A 16,537-nucleotide genomic window follows, 5' to 3' on the forward strand; every position below is an offset into this window, starting at 1 on the left:
TTAGCCCTAGTTTTGCAACAAAAACCAAACCAAACACAAACTTTTTCAAGCAAAACTTGTTAATTGCACTTCACACATTCTGTAGATACCACGTGTTTGAAGGTTATGTCAATACAAGTCAACGCCAAGCAAGATTTTAAACGAATGTTTAAAAACGACATTAATTATTACTAGACCCGATACTTCCATCTTCCCATAACATTTAAAACTGCCCTTTAAACAAACAAAACTCTTCAGCAACCAGTTTTTGTGTGCCAGTCTTTTTGTATTCCTACAGCATCTGGTCTTTCCATGTCAAACAACTTATCACAGGGTATTGTAAGCTCTTGTTTAAGTGTGCATCTGGCCCTAAAAGGCAATAAATCTGTATACTGACGTCAGTATACAACTACCATGTTTTAGTTATTCTTTCTCCTAGAAAGTGACGGATATGACCACAGGTACCTTGTGTTTGTCATACCGTCACTGGGTATCAAGGAAAGGGGCACAAAGTAAGCCTTTAATGTTACTTACTGAGTGAGGGACTTAGATCCTCAAAATTAAAGCAGATAGCCTGCATTCTTCTATTTAAATAGATACCTATTTAAATTCATATCCTTTTCAAAAGGTTTCCATGACCAAAGCAAATTTAACAACAATGTTAAAATGTGTTCTTTTCTTTTATAGTCTTAAAATACTACCAATATGTTTTCTTTCTTGAAAAATCATCTTTTCTTGTGTATAAAATGCATCTTGATGGCACTCTCTTAAAAGAAAACCTCTGAGAATAGGTAGAACTATGGCTGCTGCTCTCAGGATACTGCCTGTTGAAAAGAAATCTGATAAAATAGTCCACATAATAAAAATCTAAAATCCCTGTAGCACTACAATTCTTTCCCTCCCCCATGTGAGTAATCAATCAAACACTATATATGCTGTATTTCAAAATTTCTCACTGACTCTGAACCCTATTCATAAGATTAAATTCACAATGTATAATTTGGTCCCTTAATTCCTAACTTAACAACTCACACCTGAAACGCCCCTTGAATCTCTTTACCCAGCATTTTGAAAATACATTTAAAACTAAGTTAAAATATAAGTACTTGTGTTTTTATAGTTGACTCACAAAGAAATACTAATTCTAAGACTCCCAAAAACAAAGCAACATATGCCCTGAGTCCAATAAATACAGTACATAAATACACTATATCTCCCACTAGGTTAACTTAACAGTAGACAGTTTTATATATCAAAATCCAGAATGATCATTCTCTAGTTTATTTATCAATAAAAGGTATTAGATTCATTTGTAATTCTTTACTGCCCTCTAAAGGTTGTTGAAAGAACTTCAACTTTGATTTAAAAACAGAAATGGCTCTTCAAGGACTCAACCATGTGGTTTTGGCATCTTCAGTGAGAAGCACCTGCTTATGGGGAGATGCACCATAAACAGAGTTGAGTGTTGTTAAAAAATTATAAATGTTTCTTGTTTTAAAATACCCTAATCATTTTCTTCACAATTTCATAATCATCTGCTTCAAAATATATTTATAACTGATGTTACCATATTTTAAAAAGTGACTTCATTAAATTACCAATCTGATTTATTTCTTAAGGCTAAGAATTCAAAGGACTTGGTAAGACCCAGGATTCTCCACAGCTCTTGTGTTCACTATCTCTAATCCCGGTTAAGGTCCTCCTGCAGACATCATCAGTCCACTGTATAATCAAGCACATTTCAATGACTGAACACAGGGTGCTCGCCCTAGGCAACCCTGGCCTAAGTACTTCACATAGATTTAATCCTCATTACACAAATGAGGAAAATGAGGCAGAAGATGAGAAAATCAGCCTGAGGTCACAGTCTGAGATCACAGCCTGATGCTGGTGTTGTGGGGACTGAGCCGGACAATGCAGCTCAGCATCTGTGCTGACAAACCAAGCACTCCGCTTAATGTACAGCAGAGAGAACTTCTTATGAATGTATCATTAGTCAGGACTATTTGCTCATCCATGCATACAAAAATGAGACAAAAATAAATTTTTAAACAGAAAAATGTCCGTTCATCTTTAAGTTATTTCACTCAGTCTGGAACACTGTCAAGGGTAAAATACGTCATTATTATATTAACTACCAAGAAAGGAAAATAACTGTCAACTAACCAAATGTCATAACACTCACATGGCAACACATCACCTATAAGTTGACCACCTCTCTCTTGTCCCTACCATGTGCAATTTTATTTCTAATAAGGACCACAAAAAGAGATTATTTTAATACTAATCTTTTGGGAAAGGGATCATAGGTTGAGAAAGGATATAAACTCACTTATCTACATTTGTCTATTTAATTTTGTAAATTGTTATTTGAAATACAAGTTTGGTTACCATTAATAAAGATACTTTTTAGATTAACTGAATCTAGCCAAAAAGAAAATTCCATACCACTGGGGAAAAAAATCTTTAAACTATTTTAGTATCAACAATTTTATTTTGTTCAGTTGAATGGCAAATATATAAAAACTAGAGACCTGGTACACGAATTTGTGCATGGGTACCTGCAGTCCAATGCCACCTACAGGTCCTACCTGCCTCTCCCGTTCTTCCCAGCCCCACTGCACCTGTAGTGGGCTCATGCCCAATCAGTCCCAAATGATTGGGAGAAGCTCACACTGCTGCAGCAGCATTCGCCAGCTGTGAGCACTGCATCTGGTGCCCTCCTGAGGGGAGTGGCCTGAGGGTTCAGGCTGAAACTGGCTGACCTCCCAAGGGGTTCTGGACTATAAAAGGGTGCAGGCCAGGCCAAGGGAACCTACCAATGCATGATCGGGCCAGGGAGAAACCAGGGAGGACTTCAAGGTGTGTCTAGCCCTGACTTGCCCAGTTCTGATCGGGCCGGCTGGGGAGGGACATGGGAGGTTGGCCAGCCGGAGAAATAGGGCTCAAGGGTATGTCCAGCCCATCTCGCTCAGTCCTGATCACCCATATCCCAGCAGCAAGCTAACCTACCAGTCGGAGCTAACCTACCAGTCTGTCCCCTGGTGGTCAGTGCATGTCATAGCGGTTGAGCAGCTTTAGCATATTGTTAGCATATTACGCTTTGATTGGTTGAACAGTCACCAGACAATCGGACACTTAGCATATTAGGCTTTTATTATATAAGCTGGGTATAAACATCTGGGTAGACCATTATCAAAAACTCCTGTCCTAAGCACAACATTTTGTAGGTTAACTACTTACTCCAACACATTTATGTTGATGAACATTATTAAAATGATTCCTAGGGTGATGACTACTGATACGGTACATATGATCAAACCACGTACACACACTGTGCAAACATGTAGAATTCCAAAGGATGTTTACAGAAGCACTTTATAGAACCTTTTTATATTTTTGCCTCAGATTTATGGTAGGTAGGATATTCCTAAATATGCTGCATTAACAAGCCTAACTACCTGGCTGATTTCTGTGCATTAACTTGCCTGGCCACTAACAACTTTAAAACACTTCCTTATAAACTAAAGGTAAGAACATTATACCCCAAAAGAAACAAGGACAAAAACCACACAATTTTCCTCAAGAAACACAAATGATAAGAGAAAGAGAAGGGGAATGAGAAGGGTAGGGGAGGAGAAAGAGAAGTGTTTACAATGATCAGTAATTTTAAAGGCATTTTAAAAACTAAAATGAACTTCCATTTTCACCTGTCAAAGTGATAATTTGTTTGAATATAATAATCCAATGTTAGCCACAAAAATAGCTATGCAGACAACTTTCAAGCAGGGAGAGCTGTGCTTATGGGAAAATAAATTAAATTGTTATAACTTTCCTGAATGCAAACAGACAATACATACCAATAAAGTTAAAATAGAAACACTAAGTATTAACAGACATAAAGTGAAATTAAAATTCATACTGTTAATCCCACAGTTCCATTTCCAATTTATTTATTCTAAAGAAATATTCAGAGGCTTATAAATACATACTTATAACAAAACAAAAACAAAAAAAAGAAAAAGCTAATGGCATTATTTATATTAGAAGGAAAAAGGTTTAAATAAAAGGACTATACATTCAACCAAAAAGAAAATATTATACTATTAAAAACATTTTAGAAGTTGCTTTTTTCTTAATCTTCACCCAAGTATATGTTTTTACTGATTTTTAGATAGGAGGAGGGGGAGTTAAGATGGGGGGTGGGGAAAAGGGAGAGAAACATCACATATGAGAGAAACATGGATCTGTTGCCTTCCATACACTCCCCGATTGGAAATCAAACCCACAACCCAGGTGTGTGCCCTAACCAGGAATTGAACCAGCAACCTTTTAGTGCACAGGACAATGCTCAACCAAACTGAGTCACCCTGGCCAGGCTAGAAGTTTTATTAAGGAAAAAAGATTAGTGAAAGAAGCTGAAACTAAACTCTATGTAGTAGGATCAAATAAAATTAAAGTTATTAATTTTATAAAAGATAAAATATATTTTTCCCATACATAGAAAAATGATCAAATGTATTAGCTATCTTTGAAAGAAAACAAAACTCATAGCTGGTTACTCAATACAAGAGAAAAGCAAATTTATATAGAGGTTGCTAAGCTGATATTCAAATCAGAAAAATGTATCAGAACTAGTTAATATTTAAAATTGTTACAGGAGCTTAGATTTCCCAGGGCTAAACATAATGCTTATTTTGAATGATAAGAGTGATGCAATGACAAAGTATTTGCTTCACATGGGATTGATCTAAATCAGACAATAAAGAAAGATGCTGGCACAGAGGAGTGACAGCTAAGAACCGCTCTACTCAACAGTATTAAAAAGAATGCAGAGGAGAAACCAAGATGGTGGCATAGGGTAGTACCTGAATGCAGCCTACCACAACAAATTTTAATTTAGAACTGGAAAACCGGGAAATATCACCCTGAAGCGCTGGACGAATGGCTGACAGAAGGCTCTACCATCTGGGAAGGAGAGAGAAGGCACGCTGAACCTCTCAGGAACTGTGAAGGTGCGGAGAACTGTGGGTGCGAAAAGGCGGCTGCCAGACTTCGCTGCTGGCTTGCTTGCAGAGAGCGGAGAGGGTGGGCCGAGTTCGCTACTGGCTTACTCCCTTGCTGGAAACCAAATCAGTTTCAGCTGGGAAAGAGATGTTGCCAGGAAGGCTGGTCAACAACCTCAATTGCTTTAACCTTTAGTTGAGATTATGTTAAGTTGAAGCAGCTGTTAAGCCTCAATAAAAGGGGATGGCAGGGCCAGAGCAGTCATAGTTCTCCCACTAGAGTTGGACTACCGCCTGGCCCCCCAAATCGCCAAATTGAATTTCTTCAAGTCTCTTTTCATTTGAGTGCGGCCCTTCTCCAGAACCTGAACCCTGAATTGGAACTCTTTCTACGCGGGCCGTGAAAGAGAGTCCAATACTCCCTGAACGCAGAGAGGGCGGACAGCTAATGCGTGGCTAGCTTTCTTGTTCAGGAGGAAAACAGAACCACCCTATTGCTCTGATAGACGGCCACAAACAGGGAGAGGCCAGACTGTCAGGCAGTGGGCAGAGATCTCTCGGAGGTGTGTGAAGCCAGCGGCCATTACTGCGGGACTCAAAAACCAGACCCTTGTAGGGAGGGGCTGATCAAATATTGTCTGCACCACCCGAGACTCCGCCCCATCCAAGTGGAGCACAGAAAGCCTTCCGAAAGTGGCTAGCTTTCAAGATTCGCAGCGAATAGAACTCTCCTAGGGAGAGACAGACAGGATTCCAAAGCTTGTCTGCGCCTATACCAAAGAGGTGAACACGCCCGCAACCAATTTTGCGGGATTCATCAAGCTTGTCTGTGCCATCCTGAGACTCTGCCCCATCCAAGCGGAATACAGAAACCCTCTTAGCTGAGACACTTCTGATCCTCATAGCCAATTGGCTTGGAGATCAACACTTCCCAGTGATACCAACAACAAACAAGGCTTAACAACAAGACTGCACACACAGCCCACAAAGGGCTACACCAAGACTGTCCATCTCAGATAACTGGGAGGCTGACCAACTGAACCATATAGGACACCATAGCACACAAAGCCACCCTACCAACTCAGGAAAGCTGTGAAAATGCCGAGACAAGGAAACAGATCACAAACAAAAAGAAATGGAGGAAAAGAAGCGACTGGATATAGAGTTCAAAATCACGTTTATAAAGTTTTTCAAGAATTTCCTAGAAAAGGCCGATAAAATAAACGAGACTTATGAGGATATGAAAAGGGATCAACTAGAAATAAAGAATACATTGTCTGAAATAAAAAATATTATACAGAGTCCTAAAAACAGAATGGAAGATCGCAAGAATCAAGTCAAAGATTTGGAACACAAAGAACCAGAGGACACTCCTCCACAGAAGCAAGAAGATAAGAGAATCCAGAAAGGTGAAGATAGTATAAGAAACCTCTGGGACAATTTCAAACGAACCAACATCAGAATTATGGGGGTCCCAGAAGATGACAGAGAGCAAGATACCGAAAGAATACTGGAAGAAATAGTGACAGAAAACTTCCCCCACCTGGGGAAAGAAATAGACTTACAAGTCCAGGAAGCGCACAGAGCCCCAAACAAAAGGAATCCAAAGAGGACCACACCAAAACAAATCATAATTAAAATTCCAAGAGCAAAAGACAAAGAGAGAATATTAAAAGCAGCAAGAGAGGCTTCTCTACGACGTCAGGCCGGCAGCTATGTAGGCACTCTGGCGGCCAGTCGTCGTGCCGGAGGCTACGCCTTAGCGATAAGAAACGTCTCAGCTCCAGGACAGTCTATGGAACCACCGTGGACCGCGCAGCTCGTCGTTGACCAAAACGTGCCAGTTTCTGGTTTGTGACAGGCGTTTAAAAGGAGTTGAGAGAGTGGAACAGACTGAGAGAGACAGAAACATCAACCTGAGAAAGACACATCACATCCATTGGTTGCCTCCTGCACATGCCCCAAACAGGACTGGGGATCAAGCCTGCAACCGAGGATCAGTTCAGCATTCTCATAGTTTTATAAAGATTCCTACCAAAACATCATTACCTCCTCAGCTGTTGTACTAACACAGCACAACAAAAGGAGAAGGAACACCACATAACCAGACATCCTGAAAAGAGAGGCCATGGGGAGACAAAAACATAGTCCACACGTGAAAGAAAAGCAGGCATCACCAGAAAAGGAAGTAAACGAGTCAGAGGCAAGCAGCCTACCAGAGCAAGAATTCAGAGTAATGATCATAGGATGCCTAAAAAGAATGGAAGAGAAATTTGACAACAGCCAAGAAGAAATGAGGAAGAACCATGAGGAACTGAAGAAGAGCCATGAGGAACTGAAGAAGAACCAAGAAGAAATGAAAAATGACATCGCTACCATGAAGAACTCAATAGAAAGCATCAAGAGTAGACTAGATGAAGCAGAGGACCGCATCAGTGAGCTAGAAGATAAGATGGAAAAAAATACCCAAGTAGAGCAACTTCTAGAAAAAAAGATTAAAAAGCAGGAGGAGAGCTTACGGGAGCTTTGGGACAATACAAAACAAAATAATATTCGAATAATAGGGGTTCCAGAAGGAAAGGAAACTGAGGTAGACATGGAAAAAGTATTTCAAGAAATAATGACAGAAAACTTTCCTGAAATAGAGAAGAAAAAAATCACACAAATCCAAGATGCTCTCAGAGTCCCAAGCAAAATGAATCCCAGAAGACAGTCTCCCAGGCACATTATAATTAAATTGGCAAACAACATCGACAAAGTAAGAATCTTAAAAGCAGCCAGAGAGAGACAGAAAGTTACATACAAAGGAACCCCCATCAGACTAGCAACTGATTTCTCAACAGAAACTTATCAGGCCAGAAGGGAATGGGATGAAATATACAAAGTCATGCAAAGTAAGGGTCTGAATCCAAGAATACTGTACCCAGCAAGGCTATCAATCAAGATTGAAGGGGAAATCAGGAGCTTCACAGACAAAAAAAGACTGAAGGAAGTTATCTCCACCAAACCAGCAATGCAAGAAATGCTAAAGGGTCTACTGTAAAAATAAAGAAATAAGAAGTGAAGAAGGAACACGGGTATAGAATAAAAATGGCGTCAAATGAGTACCTATCAATAATAACCTTAAATGTAAATGGATTAAATGCTCCAATCAAAAGACATAGGGTAACAGATTGGATAAGAAAACAAGACCCATACATCTGTTGTCTACAAGAAACCCACCTCAGAAAAAGAGATGGACACAGACTGAGGGTGAAGGGATGGAAAAAAGTTTTCCAGGCAAATGGAAATGAAAAAAAAAGCTGGGGTAGCAATACTTATATCTGACAAATTAGATCTCAGAGTGAAGGACATAATAAGAGATAATGAAGGCCACTTCATAATACTAAAGGGAACAATCCAACAAGAAGAAATAACCCTGGTAAATATATATGCACCCAATACAGGAGCAACCAAATACATTAAAAAACTGCTGGAGGACATTAAGAGAGAGATTAATAGCAATACAATCATAATAGGAGATTTTAATACCCCACTGTCATCCTTCGACAAATCATCTAAACAAAAAATCAGCAAAGAAATATCAATCCTAAATGACTCACTAGACCAGATGGAATTAATTGACATCTTCAGAACACTGCACCCCAAAGCCACAGAATATACATTCTTCTCAAGTGCACATGGGACATTCTCAAAGATAGACCACATTTTGGGACATAGGCAAAGTCTCTTCAAATTCAAGAAGATAGAAATCATATCAAGTATCTTCTCAGACCATAATGACATAAAACTGGAAATTAACTACAATAAAAATAATCCAAAGAAATCAAACACATGGAGACTAAACAGCATGCTATTAAACAAGGATTGGGTTACCAGAGAAATCAAGGAAGAAATTAAAAACATCCTGGAAACAAATGACAATGAAAACACAACAATCCAAAATCTATGGGACACAGCAAAAGCAGTTTTGAGAGGGAAGTTCATATCCTTACAAGCCTATTGCAAAAAACTTGAAAAAAGGGTAACAGATGATCTAACTCTACAACTCAAAGAGTTAGAAAAGGAGCAACAAGAAAAGCCCAGTGTAAGCAGAAGGAAGGAAATAACAAAACTTAGAGCACAGATAAATGACATAGAGACCAAAAAAACAATACATAAGATCAACAAAACCAAGAGCTGGTTCTTTGAAAGAATAAACAAGATACATGGACCTCTAGCCAGGCTAACCAAGAAACAAAGAGAGAGGACCCAAAAAAACAAAATCAGAAATGAAAGAGGTGAAATAACAACAGACCACACCGAAATACAACAGATTGTTACAAAATACTACGAACAACTCTATGCCAACAAACTGAATAACCTGGAGGAAATGGACATATTCCTAGAAAAATACAAACTTCCAAAACTCAATCAGGAAGAATCTAAAAATCTCAATAGACCAGTGTCTTGGGAAGAAATTGAAACAGTCATCAAAAAGCTTCCAGCAAACAAAAGGCAAGGGTCAGATGGCTTCACAGGAGAGTTTTACCAAACATTCAAGGAAGAACTAAAACCTATCCTCCTCAGACTATTCAAAAAAATCCAAGAGGAAGAAACACTTCCAAACTCCTTCTATGAAGCCAGCATCACCCTAATACCAAAACCAGATAAAGACAACTCAATGAAAGAGAATTACAGGCCAATATCCCTCATGAACATAGATGCCAAAATCCTCAACAAAATTCTAGCAAATCGACTCCAGAAGAACATCACAAAGATCATATTGTACAACATGACCAAGTAGGATTTATTCCAGGAATGCAAGGATGGTACAATATCCGCAAATCAGTAAATGTGATACATCACATAAACAAATTGAAAGATAAAAATCATATAGTCATATCAATTGATGCAGAAAAAGCATTTGATAAAATCCAATACCCTTTCCTGATAAAAACTCTTAACAAGGTGGGAGTACAAGGATCATACCTCAAAATAATAAAAGCCATATATGATAAACCCACGGCCAACATTATACTCAATCGGCAAAAACTAAAACCATTCCCTCTAAGAACAGGAACAAGACAGGGATGCCCACTCTCGCCACTCCTGTTTGACATAGTACTGGAAGTACTAGCCATTGCAATTAGACAAGAGGAGGAAATAAAAGGCATCCAAATTGGAAAAAGAAGAAGTAAAGTTATCCTTATTTGCAGATGACATGATATTGTACATAAAAAACCCAAAAGACTCCATTAAAAAACTAATTGAGTTAATAAATGAATTTGGCAATGTAGCAGGATACAAAATTAATGCCAAGAAATCCATGGCATTTCTATACACCAACAGTGAAACTACAGAAACAGAGACTAAAAAAGCAATTCCATTTACCATCGCACCAAAAAAATTATGATACCTAGGAATAAATTTAACTAAGGAAGTAAAGGACCTATATGCGGAAAACTACACGACACTGAAAAAAGAGATAGAGGAAGATGTAAGGAGATGGAAGAACGTACCATGTTCATGGATTGGTAGAATCAACATCATCAAAATGTCCATACTTCCTAAAGCAATCTATAGGTTCAATGCACTCCCCATTAAAATACCAACGGCATATTTCACTGACCTAGAAAGAACTCTCCAAAAGTTCATTTGGAACAATAAAAGACCTGGAATAGCCACAGCAATCCTGAGAAAGAAGGGTAAAGTAGGAGGGATCTCAATACCAGACTTCAAACTGTATTACAAAGCCACTGTTCTCAAAACAGCCTGGTACTGGCACAAGAACAGACATATAGATCAATGGAATAGAATTGAGAACCCAGACATCAACCCAAACCACTATGCTCAATTAATATTTGACAAAGGAGGCATGAATATACAATGGAGTCAAGACAGTTTCTTCAATAAATGGTGTTGGGAAAATTGGGCAGACACATGCAAAAGAATGAAACTAGATCACCAACTTACACCATACACAAAAATAAACTCAAAATGGATGCAGGACTTAAACATCAGACGGGAAACCATAAAAATACTAGAAGCATCCACAGGCAGCAAAATTTCAGATGTATGCCAAAAGAACTTCTTCACTGATACTGCCCCTAGGGCAATGGAAGCTAAAGAGAAAATAAACAAATGGGACTACATCAAAATAAAAAGCTTTTTTACAGCAAAAGAAACCATCAACAAAACAACAAGAAAGCCCACGGTGTGGGAGAACATATTTGCTAATAACACCACTGATAAAGGTTTAATCTCCAACATCTACAGACAGCTGATACAACTAAATAAAAGGAAGGTGAATGATCCAATTAAGAAATGGGCAATGGATCTATAATAAATAGAATATTTTCAAAAGAAGACAGAAGGAAGGCCAAAAGGCACATGAAAACATGCTCAAAGACACTAATTATCCGAGAGATGCAAATCAAAACAACAATGCGGTACCATCTCACACCTGTCAGAATGGCCAACATCAACAAATCAACAAACGACAAGTGTTGGCGAGGTTGTGGAGAAAAAGGAACCCTCGTGCACTGCTGGTGGGAATGCAGACTGGTGCAACCACTGTGGAGAACAGTGTGGAGTTTCCTCAAAAAACTGAAAATGGAACTCCCATTTGACCCAGTAATCCCACTTCTAGGAATATATCCCAAGAAACTAGAAACACCAATCAGAAAGGATATATGCACCCCTATGTTCATAGCAGCACAATCTACAATAGCCAGAATTTGGAAACATCCTAGGTGCCCGTCAGCAGATGATTGGATCCAAAAACTATGGTACATCTACACAATGGAATACCATGCTGCCATAAAAAAAAAAGGAATTCTCATCATTTGCAGCAACCTGGATGGAATTGGAGAACATCATGCTGAGTGAAATAAGCCAATCAATGAAAGAGAAACACCACATGACCTCACTCATTTGTGGATAATAAAGATCATTATAAACTGATGAACCAAAAGATAGATACAGAGACAGTAAAGTAACAAGCAGATTGTCAAATTTCAGCGGGGAGGGGAGGAGGATCTGGGGGCGATAATAGATCAACTGAAGGACTTGTATACATGCATATAAGTACAACCAATGGACATAAAGCTCTGGGGAGGGAGGGGATGTGTGGGAGGGAGGGAGGGGGAAAAATCAATAAAATATGTAAAAATAAATAAATAAATAAATAAATTTAAAAAATAAAATAAAATAAAAGCAGCAAGAGAAAAGCAGGTAGTTACCTATAAAGGAGCACCCATACGATTCTCAGCTGATTTCTCAACAGAAACCATGCAGGCCAGACGGGAATTGCAAGAAATATTCAAGGTGATGATAGCAAAAACCTACAGCCAAAATTACTCTACCCAGCAAAGCTATCACTCAGAATAGAAGGCCAGAAAAAGAGCTTCACAAATAAAAAAAGCTAAAGGAGTTCATCACCGCCAAACCAGAATTATATGAACTGCTGAAGGGGGTTTTTAGGAAGAGGAAGAAGATAAAGATAAAAATTATGATCAACAAATACGTAATTATCAACAAGTGAAACTAAAAGTCAAGGGAATTAAAAAACCTGATGAACAATATTAACTGGTGAATATAATAGAATCAGAGGTATGGTAGAGGAGTGGACTGACGATTCTCAGGGAAAAGGGGAATGGGGGATGCGGTAAGAGACTGAACAAAAACTATGCCCCTATGGATGAGGACAATGGGGGGTTGGGAAATGGCAGAGGGTAGGGTGGGAACCTTGTGGAGGGAAGCAATTGGGGGTGGGAGAGGAAAATTTGTAATAACCTGAACAATAAAGATTTATATAAAATTAAAAAAAAATTTTAAATAAAAAGAACGCAGAGAAGAAGCAGTGCAGGTAAACTGAGTAACTGTGTTACACACCCAGGGAATACATGAGTAATCCTGTGACACACCATGAGGGAGGCTCCTGAGATGCAGAGCTGGGAGACAGTGCAAGTTTCTCTCAACTGATTACTCCTCCTGCCTCCTTTCAAGAAGCACCCACGTGCCAGTCACTCCACACTTACTAGAAAGTGGCTGCTGAAGGCAGTATTTACTGTGCACAACCATTACAGCATTTAAAAGAAAATGTTCCCCTCACTTCCTTCTCAGCTATTTCAGAGGATCCCTATGATTAATTTTCTATAAAATGAGTCCAGAGGAAGCTAGGCCAAGAGCATAAGTATCATGATCCATTGAAAAAGACCTGCTAGGAACAGAGAAAAAACAAACACTCAGTAAAAACTGTCAATTCCATATGTCAGCACATGGACAGGTGCCCTCTAGACCCCAGGCTTCTGGGGTGCCATTAACCTGAAGCTTTGGAGCTGCTCAAGGACCAGCCTTCACCTAGGAAGCAAGCAGAGGTCACATCTGCCTTCCTTCAAACAAATGCTTCTTTTTTTAAACAATTACTTTCACCAACTGAAAGATTAAGAATATAACAGTTTAGTTCTTCTTTAAAGACATACTTGTTGAAATATTTTCTCAACTGCTTTGATCAAATTCAATCTAAAGATTTCAAAATTATTCATAATTGAAATCATTCAATATTTATAACATTAAAATAAACTTTGACTATCTGAGATGAGAATTTTTACTATAGCTTTTAATTGCAAAATAAGATTATAAAATATGCCCATCTTCTGGTTTATGAACCAAAACAAAACATTAAGGTAATACACAAATAGACTTAATTAAAACACTGAGTGTTAAAAGAGCCAGTAATTTATTAAACTTTTTTTTTAAAAAAACAACTTTCTTTCCTTAAAAGTAATTATTTTTAAATCAAAGTACACATATGTATACTACAGTGAAAAACAAATGGGATTCTAAAATAAATTTCATGGTCTAAAAAAATCTAACTTGACTCAATGTTGTTGTTTTCCTATTTGCACTGAAGTCAAGATGAGCAATATTACAAATGAATCTTATCACAAAAGCCCAATCCAAAAACACAATAATGAATCACTTTTCAGTTCAATTACTTTTAAGACAACTTTTATTTTTGCTAAACTGCTGGACACAACACAGAGGGTGAAGTTGCTGGTATGCATGCACCAGGTGGGACACACAGTTCATCTTACTACCTTCTGATAGGTTTACCTGGCATATTTCTCAGGAGCTTCGCGTTACACATATGCCCCTTCCGTATGTCAGTGAGGATATATTCCATTCGCTTAGCCCGCCAAAGGAAGTTAAACACTCTTAGATAGTGGCTCATGCATTCTCGAGTAAACACCTAAAAACAACAGCAGAAGACAGGCTGATAGTATTCTGTGACATAAGGATTCTTTCAGTACAGATTTTTTTCAATAATTTTTTCTTTTTTAACAAAAAAGCCAGAGCAGAGAACACATAATCAACTCTAATAGATGCTAAGTAGTATGTAGGCAACTAATATGGTACATTTTAAGACAGTATCATTATATAATGACATTGATTGTTTACATGCTAAGCAGCATGCCAAGTAAACTCACAATAATAGACAGTACATTATTTTATGGCAACTTTACAGATGGGGAAACAGAGACCTAAGCAAGGTCACATAGCTAGTAAATAGTCTAGTGAGATTTTTAAACCTAGCCTAACCCTCGCCTAAAATGTGGAATCTTCATAGCAAGTCCAAATGCACAGCAGTGTTTTCTACTCCCACCCACCTGAAGGATAGGTGAGGGTGGTGAATCTCATGGAAGGAGGACCAAGAAGAATCTTCTCATCTCAAGAGCCTCCAGGTTATTTGAACACATGTACTTATTGCTTTTGAAGACAGTAGTTTCACAACCAGTGAGAATAAGCTCTGTGGGTAGGGATAGGGACAGGTCTGTTTGCTATGCTGACCTCCCTGCTATAGTGGCCAGATGTAGCAAATAAAAACACAGAACACCCTATTAATTTTGAATGTCAGATAAACCATAATTAATTTCCTAGTGTAAGTATGTCTCATGCATAAAGGTAACAGGGTTTTCTGCAGATTTCAGTCAAACACTTTGCTGACAAATATGTGTGCAGCACCAACGTGGGCACATTTTCATCCCTTTCTAATGCCTCCAGTACATTTAACGTGACCTGCTATACAGAGAACCCATTTACATGGGTTACTGGAAGTAACTGGCCTGAGCAGGCCTGGCACTCAGCAGCAGGTCAAGGCTGGGCATTTAGGAGTGTACGCTCTGCTCCTAGGTCTGCTTCTCACTCTTGCGCCCAGCTTTGTTCGTTCACGCCCTTAGGCCTTGACTCACATTTCTGCCCTGTGACTTAGAACCCATCATTCTCTTCTGCCCAAATTCCACCTGTGTCTCAAGGACAAAGGCCATACCTTTCCTTGGTCTCACCATTTCCCCTCTTTAGACACCCAGAACATTTACTGCTTGACTCTTACAATTTTAGCACTTAATTGTAGAATGTTTTACCTTGTCTTATTTTGTATATTCTTGGCACTTTTCACTTGTTACAAGGACTATCTGTTCATTCTTCTGTATGCCTTTCTATGCCAGTATTTGGTAGGTGCTCAATACTGATGATTACATATCTAACTAGGAGTGATTAGGAGCTGCTTTGAGAGATTCCAATACCAGCTAAGAATGTTTTAGAGCTTACCCATTTGGATGTGCTGCTTACACTATTTATATTCTTGCAATTATTTAAACAAAATGTGACTAAATTAAATAATTTTACAAATAAATTAAAGGATTCCTTGCTATACAATATTTTAAAGGGCTCCCTTAAGTGCCAAACTCCCCGAACACATTTAACATGACCTGATTTACAAAAATTCTGTTTAATAATAATTCATGTTCCACTGCATTTACACAGGGAAAACATCCTTCACATTTTGGTTTTGCTAGGTATATATTCTTTCAGTTCATTACCTATCTGTAAAATAAAGTTCAGATAAAAGTAAACAAATACGCTTCTGATACCTTATCTAACACCCAGGAGACCATTGACAGAAGTAACTGGATTTTATCCAGCCCATTATCAAAAAGGTTAAAGATAATCTTTCCACATCCCTTTTCAGAGTTAATAAGAAGCTAAAATTATATGTTATATAAGATATAATTATATAGCTAATATAAGATATGTACCTATTAAAAGTAACTGTACAAAAATGACAATCTCAATTAATGAGAATAAAAAGGGAATAGATAATATGGTAAATTAAATTTAACAGGGAAAAGCAGAAAACCTATTTTCTCTCAAAATTTGACCCTAAAAGTATACTTTTAAATGCAATTGCAATTGTCCTCTCTTACCTTTCTTGTAATTTCTGCATACCACTGCATAAAATTTAATCTGATGGTTAAAAATTATTTCAATTTCTAATATTAGTCTGAATACCTGCAGTTGTACAATAATATGACTATAAGTATAGCTGAAAATATACTAACCTAGGACATAAACTAACCCTAAGACTGGAATGGCAAAGACTAGACATTCCAGGGGTCATTTTGCATAAGATGTCTCTGGAAGACCTTGCTAATCAATTATGAAACTCTTTTCTCCTTCCCAATTCAACCCACTGGAGTTGGTACGTATTGGCCATAGATGGAATATAT

The 16,537-nt window shown here is 38.1% G+C and overlaps 1 protein-coding gene across 3 annotated transcripts in view; it reads right to left on the reverse strand.

Moving 5' to 3' along the window:
* Positions 1-16,537, reverse strand: part of TUBGCP3 (tubulin gamma complex associated protein 3) — an 87,225-nt gene that overhangs the window by 8,784 nt on the left and 61,904 nt on the right. For all 3 annotated transcript variants that reach the window (XM_036456104.2, XM_036456105.2, XM_036456103.2), the window contains one exon: positions 14,085-14,220. In XM_036456104.2, coding sequence (XP_036311997.1) covers positions 14,085-14,220 — 136 coding nt within the window. The remainder of the gene's footprint in view (positions 1-14,084; positions 14,221-16,537) is intronic.

The sequence above is a fragment of the Pipistrellus kuhlii genome, unplaced genomic scaffold, assembly GCF_014108245.1.
Source record: "Pipistrellus kuhlii isolate mPipKuh1 unplaced genomic scaffold, mPipKuh1.p scaffold_m20_p_3, whole genome shotgun sequence".
Lineage (NCBI taxonomy): Eukaryota > Metazoa > Chordata > Mammalia > Chiroptera > Vespertilionidae > Pipistrellus > Pipistrellus kuhlii.